At 39.6% G+C, this 21,661-nt stretch overlaps 5 protein-coding genes across 5 annotated transcripts; 1 reads left to right on the top strand and 4 right to left on the bottom strand.

The window, feature by feature from the left end:
* Positions 1 to 707: 707 nt before the first annotated feature.
* Positions 708 to 4,114, top strand: LOC111221341 (olfactory receptor 52D1-like). Its single transcript, XM_022744702.1, has 2 exons — positions 708 to 718; positions 3,154 to 4,114. Exon 2 carries the CDS (start codon positions 3,158 to 3,160, stop codon positions 4,112 to 4,114), a length of 957 nt encoding a protein of 318 aa, XP_022600423.1. The 5' UTR covers positions 708 to 718; positions 3,154 to 3,157.
* Positions 4,115 to 5,752: 1,638 nt separating this feature from the next.
* On the bottom strand, positions 5,753 to 9,504 carry LOC111221340 (olfactory receptor 13C2-like). Its single transcript, XM_022744701.1, has 5 exons — positions 9,451 to 9,504; positions 8,515 to 8,533; positions 7,393 to 7,580; positions 6,656 to 7,318; positions 5,753 to 5,926 (listed from the first exon to the last, which is right to left on the bottom strand). The coding sequence occupies exons 1-5, from the start codon at positions 9,502 to 9,504 to the stop codon at positions 5,753 to 5,755; spliced, it is 1,098 nt and encodes a 365-aa protein (XP_022600422.1).
* A 1,051-nt stretch (positions 9,505 to 10,555) lies between these two features.
* Positions 10,556 to 11,509, bottom strand: LOC111221339 (putative olfactory receptor 52P1). The gene has a single exon (XM_022744700.1). It carries the CDS (start codon positions 11,507 to 11,509, stop codon positions 10,556 to 10,558), a length of 954 nt encoding a protein of 317 aa, XP_022600421.1.
* A 3,107-nt stretch (positions 11,510 to 14,616) lies between these two features.
* LOC111221359 (olfactory receptor 146-like) lies at positions 14,617 to 15,564 on the bottom strand. The gene has a single exon (XM_022744720.1). The coding sequence runs from the start codon at positions 15,559 to 15,561 to the stop codon at positions 14,617 to 14,619; it is 945 nt and encodes a 314-aa protein (XP_022600441.1). The 5' UTR covers positions 15,562 to 15,564.
* Positions 15,565 to 19,814: 4,250 nt separating this feature from the next.
* LOC111221362 (olfactory receptor 4Q2-like) lies at positions 19,815 to 20,759 on the bottom strand. Its single transcript, XM_022744723.1, has one exon. It carries the CDS (start codon positions 20,757 to 20,759, stop codon positions 19,815 to 19,817), a length of 945 nt encoding a protein of 314 aa, XP_022600444.1.
* Positions 20,760 to 21,661: the final 902 nt, after the last annotated feature.

Below are 21,661 nucleotides of genomic sequence, written 5' to 3'. Positions count from 1 at the left end.
GTTGAAAGAAGCTTTTACTGTTTCTAAACTGAGCCTGCATTTTAACAGCGTGAACCTCAGCGACTTCTGTCAAACTGTTGTTTGCTGCACATTTTATTTTTCCATTTACAGAAAACACAATGAATCATTGGGATATGTCTCTGTGGAGGATTTCGTTCGACACTCATTGGCAGACATGAAGAATAATAAAGTTAAAATTTCAAGAACTATGTCCTGAAAAACTTTCCAGTTTTAATTGTGAAAATTAAACACAGAAGAATTACGAGCACTTCTCATCTGATGCAGGATTTAATTCATGTCATGTTCATATTGGGATCATGTAGGTTTGGATTTTTTTTTCCCCTTAATAATAAAAACCTTTCAGTGTTAAAAACTGCACTTTTGTGTTTTACTTGTGTTAACTCTTTGTCTAATATTTAAATTTGTCTTTGATGATCTAGAAACATTTAAGGTGTTGACAACATGCAAAAAAAATAAGAAATCAGGAGGGGGAAAACACTTTTTCACACAACTGTATATAATATACTTTATATATAACATTCATATATATATATTATATTAAAATCAAGTGAAAACATTATCGCTCCTGTTTAGTTCTGTGATGTTGAATGTTTTATTCATCATCAATGTTTAAAGAAACTTCCTGGTTCATGGAAACTTCTCTGTAAAGAATGAAAACAAAAAAAACAAGATTTGAAGTAAAAAAAACACACAGATAGTTTTATTACTTTTCACTGAAAATATTCCGATTAATTAAATCTGATAGTCAACAAACATCTCATTTTCAATTTTCATCCTTACCTGTCACGCTGTTTTCCCTTCATACATTTGTACAATAAGAAGGTACATTGATTTACAGCTAATTATGATTCTTTTCATTGATCTTTGCTCATAAAAGTATCAGCTCAAAGTCAAACCACATTTCACACCGTCGGTTTCTCAGGAAGAACTGAAATGAGTGGTGTGTTTTAATAAATAACCAAAAAAGTACCAGGAATTCCAAAATAAACAAGTCAGGAAACCAAAAAAAAACAAAACAAGGAAATTTCAAGGAAAAACACTGGGAACAAACAAACAGGAAACACACAAAGCGAAAAACTTGCGAGCGTCCAGAGGAAGACAAGAGAACAGGTGAGGAGACACAGGTGGAAAACACATCCCGCGGCAGGCAAGACAATCAAACTGGAGGGGAAACTGGCACAAAGACAGGAAGTAAATGATTAGAAGATACGCAAGGAAGTTCAACTTAACAAAAATAAAACAGGAAATGACCAATGATCAAACTAATGTCCAAACACAAAGTTACTGACAACATGCTCCATGACGGTGACGGCCACAGCTGACAGCAACAGTTGCCTGGTGATGAAACCGTTCAGCAACACAACAAACGGCGGAGCAAACGGGGGGGGGGGGGGGTGGGGGCTGAGCTGTCACTTTATAAAAGCTGTGTGTGAATCCGGCTCTGGTTCTGGCTGCAGGAGGATCACGTCAGCAGGAGGTAAAGCCTGGACACTGACACACACACACACACACACACACACACACACACACACACACACACACACACACACACACACACACACACACACACACACACACACACACAAAGAGCAGTGGGAAGTTTTAGATCTGAATCCCACTTTATTTCTAATTAAATACATTATTAACTTGCTGTTGTCAGAAAATCAAACATTTAAAACTGTGATCTCACTATCAGAGAACAAATGAATCTTTCTGCTGCAAAAATGAAGAGTGAAACAAACGTAAACATGACGTCTGTTTTCTGTTTGTTCTCATTAACAGTGACAGTTTGTTTCCAGGCCGACCGATGAAACTGTTTCCATCTGTAATAAGAGCTGAACAGGTGAACCGCTCTGTTAGTGAGGCTACAGGTGTGTTTCTGTTGCAGGAGGTAGAGGTGAGGACGTCACCTGTCTCAGCCAGCCAATCACAGTGAGTCGTCGTCTGCAGGAGAAGGAGACAGTTGCTGCAGCTGATGGTGAATCCAGCTCCACAGTTTCCTGTTGGAGGTTTCGAACATTTCAAACCGGTTTTATTTTTTAATTTTATTAATTTTAGTTTTAAGGTTTCAAAATGAAATGACATGAAAGTAAAAGAGGAAACCAACCATGATCAGCTCTGCTCTACCAGCTGATCTCAAGCTGACGGCTGAATCATCTCATCTGTGACAGAGAATTGAAATGCATCAAATCATTTTTGCATTGTTGTATGATTTCCACATCAGATTTAAAAGTTTAATTAATGTAAGAAAACCATCAAAATATTAAAGTCTAACTGATTTAAAGAGCTTTAGAAAGTGTTTAACAGTTAAATCACTGAAACAAACGACTAGATGAATAAACAATATTTAAATGTGAGGGAACAAGTTCACAAAGGTGAGTCTTTAGTCGATCGATCAGTCAGTTATCAGTGTTGATAATCAATAATACAAATAGTTTTTTACATTTCACAGCTCTTCCTTCTCCCGTGTGAGAGTGTGCTTCTTTTCTCTGTGTTAACGAACTGAATCTGAGTTTAGACCAAACTGCAGGAGTGACGGACCGACGACGAACTGATTCATCAAGAAAACAATCTGCATCGACTGATAACAGAAACTACAATCGGTTGTTGTTCTGACGTGAACGTGGAGAAAAGAAAAAAAGTCTTTATTTAAAAACGAAAACAACAAAACTTCAAATATAATCAAACGTCAGATTTCAGTTGCAGTTTAACTTCCATGTTTTTCTCTGTCACAGCTTCATCAACACTCGGATCCGACATCAGTGTGTGTGTCGAGATCTCCAGGACGACTGGAGACGTTCGTCACCATCGACCAAACACCCACAAACTGTTCATGTTAAAGAATTACAGGTGTTTGTTCCAGTTTGTCCGAACTGTGATTGTTGCTTAATCATGAATATTTAAAGTTGTAGAGGAAAACTGATGATTTCTGGACTTCTCAGGCACTTTTCATTAGACATCGACTGCTACGACTTTAAACCTGTGTCTCGAGGACAAATATTAGTTTGATTTCTGTGTTTTGGCTTCAGTTGCTCAGTCTTTGATATCTGACACTCAGGTGATGTCACTATCACACCTTCACCTGGACAGACAGGTGACAGTAACACTTCTCTGTGTCTCCTCCTCCCTCAGCCGTATGGAGAACCAAACTTTCAGTGCAGATATTATATCCATCGAAGGGTTAAAGGTCATCCCCCAGTCCTCCACCCCTGCCTTCATCCTCCTCCTCCTCATCTACATCTTCATCATGGCGTCCAACATCGGCCTGGTGGTCCTGATCGCCATGGAGACAAGCCTCCACCAGCCCATGTACCTGCTCTTCTGTAACATGAATATCAACGACGTGTTCGGGGCGACCGTCGTCATCCCGCGCCTGCTGAGCGACCTCTTCACTCCCGTCACGCAGCGCTACACTCATTACATCGAGTGTGTCGTCCAGGCGTTCTGCGCTCACTTCCACGCAGGCACCTCTCACACAGTGCTCATGATCATGGCCTTCGACCGGTACACCGCCATCTGCAACCCCCTGCGGTACGCCGCCATCATGACCCACAGGATGGTGGTGAAGCTGTCGGTGGGCGCTTGGGTGGCGGCCTTCATCTCCGTTGCGATCCTCCTGGGCCTCACCATCCGCCTGACGCGCTGCAGGCGGGTTATATTCAACCCGTTCTGTGACAACGCCTCCTTGTTCAAGCTCTCCTGCCAGAACCTTCTCATCAACCACATCTACGGCCTCGGCAGCGCCGTGGTTATCCTGGGCTCCTCCCTCTGCAGCATCGCGTTCACCTACCTGAGGATCGCCATCATGTGTTTCAGCAGCAAAAACAAGGCGTTGAACAGCAAGGCGCTGCAGACCTGCGCCACACACCTGGCCGTGTATATCATCATGATGGTAGCATCCTTCACCCCCATGATCATGCACCGTCGCCCCGAGTGGGCAGACAGTGGGAAAGTGGCGTCCGTCATGTTCCACGTCGTCCCCCCGGCCCTGAACCCCATTATCTATGGGCTGCAGTGTAAAGAGCTCAAACACAAGATTGTCAGCATGTTTCACAGGAATAAAGTCACGGACAGGAAAAGTCTCCATAAATAATAACTTCACATGTTAAAGCTGCAGTTTGTCTTTAAAGCTCCTCCAGTGTAAAGGTCTGTGTCCATGTGTAGTGTGATTATAGATCAGCTCTAGCTTCTATATTAATACTGTGAAAGTATCAAAGCCTCAGTCCACAGAGAAATGCACACAGCCTGTATTCAGAAACTGAGCCTTAAAACCAGCCGTCAGGACTTCTGGAACTTTGTGATGTCACAACAAAGCAGTCACCAAGCCCCGCCCACCTGGACCCACCATCCAAACCTTGCAGGATTTGGTTTCTCTGAGTGTTTTTACCTGAAATCTGCTTTATTTTTATTGATCACTCAGAAAACAGTCAGCCAATCAGAAGAGAGGCTCAGAGCCTCCTCTCTTCTGATTGGCTCACCGACCTGTTGTTACTAGAGCTGCAGAGAGAAGCCTGAGAGAGGAGATGTAAAACTACACTGAGATGGTTTTTATATCTTCTGATGGATCAACACTTCAAATAAAACACAGAAGAAGAAAATATGGAGCTTTATATTTTGTTAAATTTTTCTGATGATGATCAAACTGAAATTATCCTCAATTATTAATAATAATAATCTGGTTTTATTTTCTCATATTTCACAGGTCATGTTTTCAGCATCATAACATTTGTCCAATGGCACAGTGACTTTTCCCTCTAGTATTATACGTCACGTTTACACATAAACCCTGAGTTTCTACTTGATGGAGGTCACTGCAGATGCAGATGGGTTACGGGAGGTTTCCTACTGTTTGTCTGAATAATATGATTTTAATAAAAAAAAATTAAATTACATCATTTATTGTCATTTCATTATAATCTACTTAGATACCTGGCCACAGGTGACCCAGTTATTATGATTATTATTGGATATAATCATTATAATCAGGTTTGAGATATTAAAGCTCTCAACAGAATCAGTGAACTCATTTATTTTGTGGTTGAAAAATCCACCACTCAGACTAGTTCCAGTTCACATCCCTGTTTGTCCAGAGTCCAGACCATGTTTTGTGAGGTCACCGTGACCTTGACCTTTGACTTTTGACCACCAAAGTCTAATCAGTTTGTCCTTGAGTCCAGGTGAATGTTTGTGCCAAATTTGAAGAAATTCTTTCAAGGTATTACAGTAACTTTTCAGGCACCACCTTTACTTCTCTCCACACTTCCTGTCTCTGAGTCACATGTCGGTAAACTAACCAATGAAAGGCGAGGAGGACTTACTGAGATAAAGAGGAGGAAAACTAGAGAGATGCATTCAGGAAGTTACTGTAACTGTTTTGAAAGATGCAGATTTAAATATTCAAATTTGTTTAAACATAAATGTGCAAATAATTAACTGTATGAACACTGTAAATATATTTTTTGTAATTTAACTTAAATATACAGAATGAATTCATAATTAAACCTTATAAACATGTTAGATGCTAATAAAACAAATAGCATTGAACATGAGACAAATTCAAACAGCATTGTGACAAAAAAAATGATTTATTATTGGTTTATTCTTTCATGTGGGAATAAAAAAGGATCATAAACCAGGTTAATGTGACTTCAACACATTCAGCTGTGTGAGTTAGTGACTGGAACAATACACGTTCTCAGCATGGTTTTGTGCAGGTCTGGAGGTTTTTCTCTCAGACTGAGGACGCCGCGTCTCTGACGTCCTTCGTGGCTGAAACAGCTGCAGGTCTGAACCTGCTCAGAGTCCGTCTGATGGAGTCCTTCAGCTCCTTGTTCCTCAGACTGTAGATCAGCGGGTTCAGGAAAGGAGTGAGAGCCGAGTACAGCACAGACACGATCATACGAACCTGGAACAGAAACAATGATTCACTGAGCTCAGGGTGGACAGACTGTACTCAAACATCTCCATGACAACTGCTGAGCAGGACCACGAGATGAGACCATGTGCTCGACGTTTCAAAGGTCAGAAATCAGATGTTAAAACAGTCTAATTCATAGTGTTGGATACAGGAGATACAAGGTTTCTGTGGTCTTACAGCAATGTGCAAAAGTTTTAGGGACTGAAACTAAAGCAGGATGTTATGTGGTCGTATCCCTCCGCCACTCAGACTAGTCTGTAATGGCTTAAAAATGTTTCTGAGGTCAAAATGACCATGACCTTTGACCTTTGACCACCAAAATCTGATCAGTTCATCTTTGAGTCCAAGTGTTTGTGCCAAATGAGAAGGGATTCCTTTGAGGAGTTCTGGAGATATACCGTTCCTCGGTACACCTGTTCCGAGGTTCTGGTCAGGTAGGTACTTGGAGAACCCGCCTCAGTTCATCTGTCTCTTCATGTGATCCAGACCGACTCCATGATGCTTGGATCAGGACTCTGTGGGATCCAGACCATGTGCTGCAGGACTCCTGGTTCTCCTGGTCTCTGCAGTGTTTGGAGTCGTCGTCCAGCTGCAGCATGAATCTGGACCGGGTTGTTGAGACGAGTCTAAAGTCCCTAAACATTTGCACAGAGCTGCGCACGAGACCGGGACTGAACCAAACCTAGAAGTTAAAACCAGATGATTTGAGTCTCGTACCTCTGGAGGGAAGTTTCCCACCCTGTAGGAAATGTAGACGAAGGAGGCGGCGGTGTAAGAGATGGACACCACGGTCAGGTGAGCGGTGCATGTCGTGAAGGCCTTCAGCCTCTGAGCCACTCCCATTCTGGATATGGAAACACCAATCAGGATGTAGGAGGTGAGGATCAGGACTCCTGTGGTCAGCATCGCCACCAGGGCGAAGGTAATGGACACAATGTTATCCACCGAGGTGTTGCCGCACACCAGCCGCCTCAAGGACGACGGGTCGCACCAAGCGTGTCTGACCACGTTCGGGCCACAGTAGGGCCGCTGCCAGGCCAAGACAGAGGCCGGCAGCGTGCAGAGAGCGCCAAACACCCAGGCTCCCCCAACCAGGAGCAGCTGGACGGGGCGGGTCATGGCGGCAGTGTAGCGCAGAGGGTTGCAGATGGCCATGTAGCGGTCGTACGCCATGACGGTCAGCATGGCGCGGCCGGTGACGGCGAACTGAATGAAGACGAACATCTGGGTGAAGCATCCCAGGACGGAGATGGTCGTCACGTCCGACAGGAAGCTGGACAGCATGTTGGGGATGGTGGTGGTGGTGTAGACCATGTCCACGAGGGACAGGTTGTAGAGGAAGAAGTACATGGGAGAGGCCAGCTTCGGGTCCGTCGTCGCCTGCGAGAGGAAGAGCGCGATGACGACACTGATGATGACATCACGCTGGGCTGATTCCAGGACTCTGTTCTTACCACAAAGATGATCATACTGTTTCCTCCCAGGATGATGATGTAACCTAGCAACAGGAAGACAAAGACGATCATCTTCTTCTCGCCGAGGTTGGCGAGGCCCTCGATGATGAAGAAATCGACGCCATCAGGCTGCCAGGTGTCGTTAACAGAGCTCGATCTGTGATTGGTCGACAAGGGCAGGTATGAATCTGAACAGAAAAGTAAAATCAGTTTATTAGGAACACCTAGCTAAAAGTGAATCAGTCAGGTGACAGGTGTCTGTTATACAGGTGTTATAAAGAGGGTGGACAGAATAACAAACGTCTGACTGCTGCCTCCTGAACATTATTATTATATTACATATTATGGTTTCATCACACGACTGTTTTAGCTCGGTGTTCCTAATAAACTGATAACTAAGTAACTAATACATAAATCATCCAGAATAAACAGTAATAATCATACTGTGAACTACGATTGTAGAAAAATACATTATTAATAAATGACTTCAACACTTAAACTCTTTCATGTTTCCTTGTATAATTGTTAACAGCTCAGAAACAAATAATATAATAATAATTATAATAATAACAATAATTTTCCAACATTTATATTATTTATAAACATTATTTTGAACTAATAAACATGTTTCAGAAATCTGCTCCGTGTTCAGTTTGTGAGTCGTCACATGAAACATAAATAAATATAATATTTATAAACATAAACAACCTCAGTAAGTGGAACTGCATCTGTATTTTTTATTCCATCCATAAAAACATGTTTTCTTATTTGGTGCAATAAAAATACTTCATGGTGATTTCTGCATGTACTGATCTTCCACAACACATTTTAAGAAAATAATTATAATGATTTGACAATAATTAATTAGACTCAATCATATATCATTGATGTGTAGAATTGAATACATTTTTATTAGTAATATTTACAAACTCATAAGTTTCTCTTCGTATCAACTCAATATTTCTATTTAGGTTTGAACTAATTCCTTTTTCTTCTCTATTTGAATCTACTCATATTAAATAATAACTATAATTTACAATAACTCAATTTCAAACCTAGTTGTATTTAGTTAATAATATTGCTTATAATGTTGTTGATTAGATATGATGCATCTTTTCTTACAGCTGTGGAGTGTCAGACCCTGAAAGTCACATTCGTGAAACACAATTAAACAACGGTCGACTGGAGTTAATTAACGATCTGCAGGAGAAAAGCTGATCAATGACTTGAAGTGACTCAACTTCAAACTGAATAAAGTTCCTTAAGATAAACAGAATTTACAGCTACGTTAAAGATAAGAGCAGCTCATATCAGACCTTTACGCAAAAACATAAATAAATGTTTAAAATGAGACATTTTGAATATAATGTGCCTCTGTCTCAACTCACCAACAACAGAGAAAGAGTCAAAGTTTCAGACTGTATTACGACACAAACACTGACTGACCTCTGGGACTTTCACGTGAAACATCAAACAGCAAAACCTCCATCTCTCCTCAGCAGACAGACCAAGGGATGAAGGGATGAAGGGATGAAGGGATGAAGGGATGGAGACGAATGTGCTGCCAACAAACGACAAGCACAGCAAAACTTAAATTCAACGAAGCTCTGCACAAAACAAAACACACCTTCCTCCTATTTGTCTTTTTAAAAGGGCAAACAGCTGATTCATAAAACGAGTATCACGGTCTTACCTGAACAGGTAAATCAGACTTCACGCTGCTCTGTTGCCTGAGCTCCACATTTTGCCTTTTCAAGAGCGTCCAGCCTTTTTGTTCATTATGATGGAGATTATAATGAGACGGAGGATCATTAATTACACATGTTTCCTTTGCGGCTATAAACTTTAATTATCTTTGTCGCCATGGTAACACCTTGTATAACCTCCTCATTATAGAAGCTTTTACTCTATTTTAATTGCTTCTGTGTGTGTGTAGTAGTATTACTCAATTCCTCATAAAGTGGGTCATTAAACTTCAGGGTGAAGAGTTGATGTGTGTGTGTGTGTGTGTGTGTGTGTGTGTGTGTGTGTGTGTGGGGGGGGTGACGGGGGTCCGACCTGCTCCACTGAGGGAGGGGTCCCAGACTCAGCAGCTGGACCGTCGGTCTCCATCGTACCTTTAACTCCGACCTTCACACGTCACACCACAAGTTGTATTTCCTACATTTTCTTCAGTCATTGAAAGTTATTAAACCTGTTTTACACAACAGCAAACATGTGCCAGGGGTCTGAGGTCAGGGGTCGGAGGTCAGGGCTTAAGTTCAGGCTCCAGTAAATGAATGTAAGTGAAGTGATGGAAACTGAATATGCGTGTTGGTGATTTGTTTCATGAAACCTCAAATAAAATTTAAAAAGTGTGACCAGGATAAACACTGGAGGAAAGACCCACAACATGGTGTCGAGGCGAGGTCGAATAAAACATCAAAAGGCCAATTTAATTCAATCTGATGATAATCTCACATTTCACTCGGGAATGACATTTTCTGGAAATTTAACAGGTTAAAAATTTAAACTCTTAAATCTAGAAGAACTCAACTTTTGCATTTCACATAATAAGAGAAGAGTGTCTTATAATTATATTCATATATAATTATATGAGTTTCATATCATAGATAACTTTCACATGTGGTTGAAGTTCTGTCACTAAAGCAAAGGTCAAACTCTAAAACATGTTTCTCATGAACCAGATGATTTGAATCATTTATTTTCTATAGTTCAGATTTTCATCAAACGTTATAAAAATAAGTTCAACAAAAGTCTAAGTCTTTCTTTAAAATCAGTATTTAACATTTGAGCCAAACATCTGGAACTTTGTGCAGAATCCCCATGATTTCATATTATTTTATGTTTTATATCTTAACAAAGGTTTAGAGACGTCACATACATTAAAGAAAAACAACAGAATAGTGTTTTTCATTCAGTCGTACACACAGTGAAATCTCAACACACACATATATATATATACAGTATATATTGTCCAAATGTCCCTTTCCTTTCTCGTCATCTTTTGGACAAACAGGTTCACTGTTGTACCAGATGTCACAGGTAACGGTCCTGTTTGATACACGTTAGTAAAATCTTGGTTTTTGTTACGGTTTCATCAAAGGTTCAGTTTGATTGTGTCGACTGTTTTTTGTTCCTGACACATGAAACTCTCATTCACTCATTTACATAGAAAGCATGGCTTCACTTTCCTGAGCTGGAATATGTTGGACAGACACTTGTGTATTTCCTGGGACTGCAGGCCATAGATGACGGGGTTGAGGCTGCCAGGGACCACGTTAAAGAGGATGGCCGAGATCTTCCTGTACTCGGCGTACTCGGGGAAGCGATGCAGCGTAATGAGGATCGAGCCGCTCGCCAGCATGATCAGGTACAGGCACAGGTGAGTGCTGCAGGTCTTTAAGGCTTTACTGTTCAGTGACTTGCTCTTACTCGTCAGACAGGCCGCTGTGATTTTAGAGTAGGTCAGGATGATGCTGCCGATGGAGGACGAGAGCAGGACGACGGTGAAGGTGAGGCCGTAGATGTTGTTGATGAACACGTTCTCACAGGAGAGCTTGAACAGGGAGGCGTTGTCACAGTACGGGTTTGTGATCAGTGTCCTGCACCGGTTCAGACGTATGGTCAGGCTGAGCAGAACCGCCACCAGAACAAAGGCCACGCCCCAGGCAGACACTGTCAGCTTCATTACCATTTTATCAGTCATTATTGTGGCGTAACGCAGGGGGTTGCAAATGGCCACGTATCTGTCAAAAGCCATAATCATGAGCACAGTGTGAGCGTTGGTGCCGAACATGTGTGTGGTGAAAGCCTGCATCAGACACTCGTAATAATGAATGAGGCGCTTGGAGGGCGGCACCAGGATGTCGGCGAGCACCCGGGGAACCAGGAGAGAGTTTCCCATGACATCGTTGATGGACAGGCTGCAGAAGAGGAGATACATCGGCTGGTGCAGGCTCCTCTCCGTCCATATCAACACCACCACGCCCACGTTGGCAATTAAGATGAACACGTAGATCAAAAGCAGAAAGACAAAGATCGGGAACTTGTTAGTCTTGGTGACCTTTAACCCCTCGAGCTGAAGAGTGAGGCTATTGTACGTGTAGTTTTCCATCTGAGCTTCTCTGAAGTAAAACACCAAGAGAGGAGGGAAAAAGCATGAGTCACACAAACTGTCATTAAACAGAAACACGATCATTCACAGGAAACTCAAAGGCAATTAACACATCAATCTGATATCAGCTCAACACGTAACGTTTCATCGTCACTCTCAGTTCACAGACAGCTCGACTGTGTTCACCTTTTTGCCACCAGCGTCCTCTCTCTGCTGTGTAATCATGTCCACTGGTTTTATGAACATGGCTGACCTCAGGGGGGAGGGGTAAACATCACCTCAGACATTACGCAACCTTCAGGGGATTCATGTAAACCATCAACAAGGTCATCAGGTAGAAATACATGGACAGACACCTTGCTTTAGTTTGACATGTCGTAAACTGAATGAAAGAGAAACGAAGCAGCACATAGACCATGACTTCAGTTTTTTATTCGTCACATTTGTGTTTCATGTCTTTTCTTACCTTTTTCATTTTCATAAATAATCAACGTTGTTACATTAGTTTTTACTTTAAAACATCTTCATGAAAAAAACTCTGTTCGCTCCTTCACCCAGTTACAGCCATAGACTGTTAATAAAGATGGAAGTCACCTACAGGTTTATGAAGCTCAGAGTGAGCTGCTCCACTGCCACCATCTTGGCAGTGTCTGACTCCGCCTCCTAACTCCCAGATAATCTAAAAATGGTACGTACATTCACCCACCTGTCACTCAAAGAGGCCACGCCCTCAATCCTCCATAACTGTAGTCCTTAATTAAATGTAAACAGGTGAGTTATATAAACAGGTGTCATGAAGGAGGAAATTAGATCTCTAGAGACCAAAACAGTTTTTGTACCAGGCTGTAAACATGTTTATTTCTGCTGTAAAGTTGGACATTTTAACATGGGAGTCTATGGGGACTGACTCACTGTTGGAGCCAGACTCTAGTGGTCGTTAGAGGAACTGCAGCTTCTGGTTCTGCATGTTGATGCTTTATGTTTCTGTTTCTAGGATGTTGCCACTTGGTTACAGCACAGTCCAGCACACCTGCAATACAGGTGCACTACATTCACCTCCCATATAAGCCTCATGTCTCATGCACATAGGTGTCATGTTTTACCTGTATGACCCCCGGGGGCTCTGTGGCACCAGGACCATTGTTATGAGCCATTCCATCCCTGTAGAACCAAAATGAAGGTTGTGGTCGTATTCTTGGCACAATGTGAAACATGTTTTTGGTGAGTGTTGGACTCACCGATGGACACGAGCTCTGGATAGTGATTGAACGAAAATTCAAGGTAGTCTTTATTATCCCCAAGAGGCAGTACGTTGACAGCCAGCAGTAAATAAATAAACAAAACGTAAATAAAATGTAAAATATAAAATAACTCTCAAACCTCATGTAGAAAATGTCAGAAAATAACAGAAGCAAATGTTTGTTTTGTCCGTTGCAAGTATTTGTTCACTCTTTACTACAGTTTATATGTTTAATAGATTTTTTTCAGACAAATTCAGTCATCCACACATATAATAATAATAATAAAAAATAATCTTTAATTAGAGAGTAATTTTTCTAAACAACATGTTCATAAAAACAATTTCTAAGTGTAAAAAGCAAATAAAAGTAATCATGCCAGTTGGTGTCGTAAATAAAAATCTTGTCTTGTATCTTCATATTATATATAAACCTGTGGGCTGAATCAGTTTGGAGCCAGTTAATAGATTGTTGTTTGAAGCTGTTGTAAAATACATTTTTGTTGTATTTTGGAAATATTTTAAAGATGATAAAAACAAGACTGGACATGTTTTGTGGTGTTCTGCTGGAAGCTGAAGTAACTATCAAACCAAACATCATGATTCTCTGATGTGTTTCCAACCCTAACCGGCCAGGATCAGAAACTTGAACTTGGTCGGTCCATCTGCGTGTCATTGGCATGACAGTGACAGAAATCATATGTCTATGGATAATACGTCCCATGGGAAGCATCTACAGTGAAAAAAAAAAGAGAAATTCATGATACAAGTCCAGTTTTAGTCGGATTATATCAAGAGTTCTGATCCACTGTCAAACCATCGAGGGCACGAGTCTCTCTATCAGACATTTTGACTTCTTTATTCACACTCTGTAAGACTGAATTTCTGTAAACTTTGCCTGAGGAAATTACCCAAAGTTCATAGCATTGTGACATTAAACACCGGGTTGCCGTGGTTACCAAGGGACGCCTGGAAACAACGGCAAACAACGGCCATAAAACAGAAGAAATAATAAGATAGAAGAACGCTAACGTTAGCATTAGAAGAACAGACAGTATAAACACAGAGTCACTGTGAGTCAGAGACTGAACTGTGGAGTTCTCTGTCCTGTGATCACATGATGACAAATTCCAAATATCCAAATTGGATCAGATCTGATCAACGATAATCTTCTTGTTTTCAAACAGGAAGTGAAGGGAGGGAATAAAAATGTACAATCAAAAGTCCCAAACCCGCAAATATTTTGACGTCATCAAGGTAATGTGATATAAGGGCTGTCTCATTCCTCGTTACACCATCTGAGCCCTGCAGCCTCTAACACTCAGTCACTGACACTTTCACTTACCTTTCCTCCTAAAATAAAAGTGTTCTCAAGTTCGTTGAGGCTGTGACACACAGAGAAACAAAAATGGTCTCCATCCCACCCTATTACAGAAACTAGATTATACAGTAATTAACCCAAACATGTGGCCTTTATGATAACTGATCAAGAAAAAAATCAACATTTAAAAAAGCCTTCCAAAATATAACGTATGAGATAAATATCACGTATATATATTTTATTTAATATGCAAGAAAAATTAACTATCTGGACACCAAGAAAAGTGAAAATTATACTTTAAAGAGACAATTCTCTTTCAAATGATCTAATTTCTTATGTGAACTAAAATGCAAACATTCAGCTTCAGTGGGTGAAATTCAAAACCAACCAACCAGTTGTCATGATGCACAAATCTCAGCAAAATCAATGAATATAAATGAACATTATAATTTGAAATACAATACGGCAGTTTAGTCTAAATTTGATAATTTTTCACTTTTATTAAATGTGTTGTTGGCAGGTTTGCATGCTAACTTTAAAATTCTTACGTCAGAAAAATGGCAGAACCAATTTGGATCTGAATAATTTGGATAAGGATTTGCAGATCTCTGCAGACTGAACCCCATAAATAACGGGGTTGAGGCTGCCGGGGATGATGTGAAACAAGATGGCAGACAGTTTCCTGTAGTCTGAGTACTGAGGGAAACGGTGCAGAATAATGACAATAAATCCACTGATCAGCATGATCAGATACACAACCAGATGAGTGCTGCAGGTCTTCAAAGCTTTACTGTTCAGAGTCTTGTTTTTACTGGTCAGACAGACGACAGTAATCTTAGTATAGGTGAGAACTATGCTGCCAATAGAAGCTGTAAACAGGACTACAGTGAAAGTGAGGCCATACACATTATTGATGAACACATTCTCACAGGAGAGTTTGAACAGGGAGGCATTGTCACAGTAAGGATTCATGATCATACTCCTGCATCGGTTCAGTCTTACGGTCAGACCGAGCAGAATCCCGACCAGAACAAAGGCCACTCCCCAGGCAGAAACTGTCAGCTTGATCACCATTTTGTTGGTCATTATGGCAGCGTAACGCAGGGGATTGCAGATGGCCACATATCTGTCAAAAGCCATAATCATGAGCACAGTGTGTGAAGTGGTGCCGAACATGTGTGTGGTGAAAGCTTGGACCACACACTCGTAATAACTGATGAGACGTTCAGAGGGAGGCAGCAACATGTCTACCAGCAGCCGGGGCACCATGATCGAATTCCCAACAATATCATTGATTGGCAGGTTGCAAAACAGGAGATACATCGGCTGGTGAAGGTTCTTGTCAATGAAAACAAGAAACGCAATGCCTACATTCACAAACATTATAAAAATGTAGGAGAAAAAGAAGAAGAAAAAGACCGGGTAGACAGAGTCCTTTGAGAGATTCAACCCCTCCAGCTGGAGGGTGAGGCTGTTGTAGGTGTAGTTTTCCATCAGCCTGAAAGAACAAACATCAGAAATCATTGACAGAAGTGACTTTACAACTAACCAAAATCACCTTCATGCTTTTACAAGACAATGAAGAGTAAATGAACAAAAATAAAAATCAAAGGGGAAAGAAAATCAAATATTTGAATTTTACCAAAAATAGTCATTATACTGTACATTGTCATTCAGTAATACCTGCTTTCTGAGTCTTGTGGTTCATTGGTCTTTGTATTTTCTTTCTTACGTCTTTGTTGGCAGTTGATATCCAGCAAAGAAGATTTCTTCCTTGGTTGCAGTTTTATATAGTCACAGTTCTTTTCTCAGGAGACTCATTCAGACAATTTGTAATGCAATGATTTGACATCATGACATCAGGGATCATTAATGAGATTATGTTAGCTTTAAGCTCTGAGACACTCACTTGCCCTAAAACTTAATCTTTATAAGATTAAGTTGGAACTTAATCATTGATAAAATTGATTTGATTAATTGAACATAACATTAATGAATTAATAACATGATGTCAGTAAGATTAGCTGCTTACTTTGACCATCGGAAAGTATACATTACTTTGAGAATAGCTATCTTAACGTAGAGCTTATATTTGTTTACATTAGCTTCCACCGTGTCATCACAAGACCTAAAACTGCACTAATCCATACTTATGATGTGAATCATATTGCAGCTACATACCCAGTGTTTGTCAAAAGCTGGCAGAGACAAAAGCATAGGTAATGAGAGCAAAGAGCAAACGGACTGAATGCTAAAATCAAGCTAAGTGACAAAATGGCTGCTAGCATTGGCAATGAGTAGTAATGTTAGCTGGTAACTGGTCTTCAAAATGTTAACATTAAACTAATTTACACACAATGACAGTGACATTGTCTGCTAATTTTGGCTGTGATAAATCTAATGTTGAGATAAAATAAAACAAATGTTGGAAGCAGTTAGCTCCTAACTTTACCTTCAATAAATCTAATGTTAAGGAAAAATAAAACACCTGTCATAGGCTTCAACATTTTGCCAACAAAACATACTGAAGCTCCCCTAATGAACCCACATAAATGATACTGATAGTTTTAGATTCAGTGTGATTTACACATACAGAACACCTTATTATTGTACCTCTAAAGTCCATTGTAAGTGAACCAAACATCAATTTCACTCACTTAGAAAAAAATGATACGATAGAATAACGATAGAATTGCATCAGAATCATCATAATTTAATGGGTTTTTTTTCAGTATCAAAGTAATTCAGTGACAGTTGTCAGTAAATCAAGTCAAACATAGTGTAGCATGTTGGGGATAAGTGGGTGGGATTTCCCAGCATGCTTTGAGGTGATATGTCTATGGACATGAAATGAATAGATGGTGTTCCACATGTTATCTTTGCATGATGTTATTGTTCTAGGGGAAATACTCTCTATTGTTCTGGTAGTTTAAAGTCTCTTTATGGGAAAAGAACATGTTACACCATGAGTGAAGAGAGTTGTTCAATTAGTCACGTCCTTGTAGATGTGATCATACAGGCCTTTTTATCAATGTAGTAAACTGTGCCCCTAATGGTCGTGTGGTGTAAAGGACATGGGGGTTGCTTCATGCCAGTTAATATCTCTCAGCCTGAATTATCTCCACAGAAAACCTAGCTAAGATACCAAACAAGAATAATTAAAAACGAAATCAGCATACTTGATTTTCCAAAGTGTAAAAAATTGCAGAGTTAAAAGAATAAGCTCAAGTTGACATGGTGCCATTACAGGAAAGAAGCAGTGATCAGCCCAGTCCTGCACCAAACAGCAGACAGGGCACATTAGCAATGAGCTGGTGGTAAACAAACAAACAAACAAACAAAAAATCCTTCAGACTGACTGATATTTGTCTCAAGAGCTGGAGACAGCAACAAGAAGAGTGACTTATTCACCAGGTGGCTAGGCTAACAACTGAAATACTAAATTCAGTGTTCTGGATGTGAAAATACATAGGCTAATTGTTTGCTAGCGCATTAGCTACATTAGCCTTCGTTTTGCTAGTAGGTCTGCCATTTACAGTTGTGAGGAGCAGATGGAGTTAACTGAGTGGAGTGATGTCAAGGCTTTTCAACAGACCATCAAACATACTCAGGATAGAGGAGCTGGCAAATTAAAGGTAAGTTTTTAAAGTTAATATTTTTGCTAGTTTAGCTGAAGATGACTCGGCTAATTACAGTTCAGTAGGAGAGCAGCAGGGTGTTGTGTAACATGTTAACCCAGTTAGATCATAATGATCACTGATAGCTAATGGGCAGAGATGACTATAACTTAAAGCCTTGAGAAGGATCTAAATACACATTTTATAATATCTGCAAGGAATTTAAGGTAAGCAAACGTTTGTTGTGTCAAAATGAGCTAACTTTAGCATTAGCCTTTGTTATCATGAGTTAACATGAGACTCCTGGCACGTAGATATAGTGGAAAGGCATACAACAGTATTGTCTAACACGATGTAAAAGTGCTGTAATTAAGTGAAAATATAATGCAATGTTGTTCATGTGAATTAATTTAGTTTCAAGAAGGATTTTTATGAAATTATTGCAACAAGTATACTGCTTGATCGTGTTGTTTCACTTACTGTTTATGTGCTGGAATAGAGTGGTTGGGAACTGCTATATTAAACATCTGAGCAACACAATACATTGCAGACCTGCAATTCAATGGCAAATGAAACCTACAGATAAGATAAGTTAATCAGTCAATTACTTATTTAGGAAATATCTACTGTGAGTCAGTCTCGCAGTCACTGTCCAGCTGCTCTCCTCTCAGTTTTATCAGGAGCTGCTGAAACAGAGACAGCTGAATCGAGGTCAGAGTTAGAGCGGATTTAACGGACTGAACATTTTGCGATGCGTGGCATCTCACTTGTAATGTCAATTCCCAGTAAAAATCCCACTTACCAAAATCTCATAACCTCTTCTGTTTCACCTGGCACTTGCTCAAGACAACACAAAGACGACAGCAAGCAACCTGATGGTATAAGCAGCTCATGCTACTGACATGTGTTTCATTTTACATTTGATTTTTGGTCATAGTTAGCAGCTAATGCTACTGACATTTGTGTTATGGTCTTAGTGAGCAGCTAATGCTACTGACATTTGTTTCATTTTACCTTTGATTTGTTATTGTCATAGTTAACAGCTAATGCTACTGACATTTGTTTCATTTTACCTTTTTATTTATGGTCATAGTTGGCATCTGATGTTGCTGACATTTGTGTTATGGTCATAGTTAGCAGCTAATGCTAATGATATTTGTTTCATTTTACCTATGAGTTGTTATGGTCATAGTTAGCAGCTAATGCTACTGAAATTGCATAGTTATGGTTTATTAGCCTTGCGTTGGCCAACATTAGAAGCTAATGTTACTGATGTATTTAGCAGAATATTGGCCTTGTGATGACCAAAGTTGAAAGCTAGTCATCACATTTATGTTTTACTTTACCATTATATCATTATTCTCATGGCCACAGTTAAGTGCCAATGTCACTGACATTTTTCATTTTCCATTAATACTAGAGTTAGTGTTTTTAAGGCTAAACAAACCCTGTCTCATTTTGGTAGAAGAAAATAATTGCTGATGATTTGGTAGAAAAATAATTAAGAATGAACCATTTGCTTTTCCATTAATGTATTCTTTTATTTATCTCTCACTACAGGTAATAAGGTAAGATTGTGTATTGCAGCGTATTTTCTGGTAATTAACCGTGATAATTTATCATGAATTTCTTGTGATTGTGTAGTTTTACTCTGATATAATTCCACATGTATTGTGAAAAAATTGACATAATATTTCTTCATTGTTGTTAGCATAATATTTATTTATATACTTCATTTACATCAAGATAATAGTAAAGATTATACACTTCGAGGGAATATTACTGTGATATAACCTGATTTTTATAAGCACATAGGCCTATTGTTACCCAATATACATGGTCTGCCCCAAAACGATATTATAATATCATATAAATGATCCCCCAACATTACCAATATTCCAAATGTTAATGTCAAGCTATTAGCAGGTTAACATATAAATAATTGTCATGGTATTATTTTGCCCTATTCTTACAACATATTACTCCTTGATCAACTGTAATAATAGAGTGACCATAATACAGTATCTGTGCATACACTTACTTACAAGCAACAAACACCAGATCATAGAATGCTTGGTACACATTTTATGTTCTTCGTATTAATTTACAGATAAATCTTGGAAACTAATTCTATAATGATGGCAAAACCTTCTTGGACACAAACAATTTTGACAAGAATTTTCGTATCTCTTTGGACTGCACACCATAAACAATGGGGTTGAGGCTGCAAGGGATGATATGAAACAAAATGGAACAGAGTTTTCTGTAGTTTGAGTACTGAGGGAAACGATAAAGAGTAATGATTGAGATTCCATTGAACGCCATGATCAGATACACAACTAGATGAGTGCTGCAGGTCTTCAAAGCTTTACTGTTCAGAGACTTGTTTTTACTGGTCAGACAAACTGCTGTAATCTTGGTATAGGTGAGAACTATGCTGCCAATAGAAGCTGTAAACAGGACTACAGTGAAAGTGAGGCCATACACATCATTAATTAATGCACTCTCACAGGAGAGTTTGAACAGTGCAGCATTGTTACAGTAGGGGCTTCTGATCATAGTCTTGCATCGGTTCAGTCTTACGGTCAGACCGAGCAGAATCCCGACCAGAACAAAGGCCACTCCCCAGGCAGAAACTGTCAGCTTCACCAACATTTTGTTGGTCATTATGGCAGCGTAACGCAGGGGATTGCAGATGGCCACATATCTGTCAAAAGCCATAATCATGAGCACAGTGTGAGAAGTGGTGCCGAACATGTGTGTGGTGAAAGCTCCGACCACACATTCATAATAACTGATGAGACGTTCAGAAGGAGGACGCAACATGTCTATGAGCAAACGAGGAAAAAAGATAGAGTTTCCAAGGATGTCACTCAGTGGCAGGTTGCAAAAAAGGAGATACATAGGCTGGTGAAGGTTCTTGTCAATGAAAATCAGAACAGCAATGCCTACATTTGTGACCATTATCAATATATAGGAGAATAAAAGAAAAATAAACACTGCATATGTTGAATCCTTTGAGACATTTAACCCCTCCAGCTGGAGTGTGAAGCTGTTGTAGGTGTAGTTTTCCATTAAGCTGAAAGGACAAAACAACGATGTTAATGCCACAGGTAATGTCATTAAATCCATCTATCATAGAACAAATTCTGAGAGAGTCATGATTGCACAGCTAAATTAAAATGTTAAGTTTTCCACAGATCCGAGGGAAATGTATTGTACAGTATATAGTTTCTGTAAAATAAATTGTGTCTTGCATAATATTTCTATGTATCTGTAACCCCCTCCACTTTTGGTATGTTGTGTGTATTCTGCTCTGTTTTGTATATTCAGCTGAATTTCCTCCCTCTCCCAATAACAGAAGTATCATCTTAGCAGGTTCAGCAAATCATCAAAGTTATAACATTGAAGGCTGAAGAGGTAAATGTTCTTCACATTAAAAACTAAACAACATTCTGAGAAAAATTATATGAAAACTATGAAAGACAGATGAAGTTGTAGATCAGCAATAGCTACTTATAGTATCTTTGGTTTCAATCTTGCTTTTCTTTCTTGTTTCCCCACTGCTGATAATATCCAACAGCACCAGTCAAGCTCTGTGTTGCAATGTTTTATAGAAATGGTTGCGTCTTTAGGGGAATTGATTATTATTACCTTGGGTAAAGTATGATGCAACATAAGGAGATCATTATAAAGTTAAATTGCAATATACAACTTTTTAGCTGTGAGATAATTAAAGTGATATTTCTTTGTCTGTTTTCTCAGTGTGCTCCCAACCAAGGTTCGAGGCCAGAAAACTGGAAAAGGTAAATGTTCTCACACATCACTTTTTAAGCCTCATGCTTAGAATGAGTCATGCTTGGCTGAACTTGAACTTATGAACTCTAGTGAACTGTGTTTCTCTATCATTACAAATAAAGCATCAAGACAACAAGGCAGCTCAACTTAACATTTAAAGGTAAGGTTTATTTGTTATC

The sequence above is a fragment of the Seriola dumerili genome, unplaced genomic scaffold, assembly GCF_002260705.1.
Source record: "Seriola dumerili isolate Sdu_G_001 unplaced genomic scaffold, Sdu_1.0 BDQW01000086.1, whole genome shotgun sequence".
NCBI lineage: Eukaryota > Metazoa > Chordata > Actinopteri > Carangiformes > Carangidae > Seriola > Seriola dumerili.
This window is presented reverse-complemented; position numbering and strand designations above follow the sequence as displayed.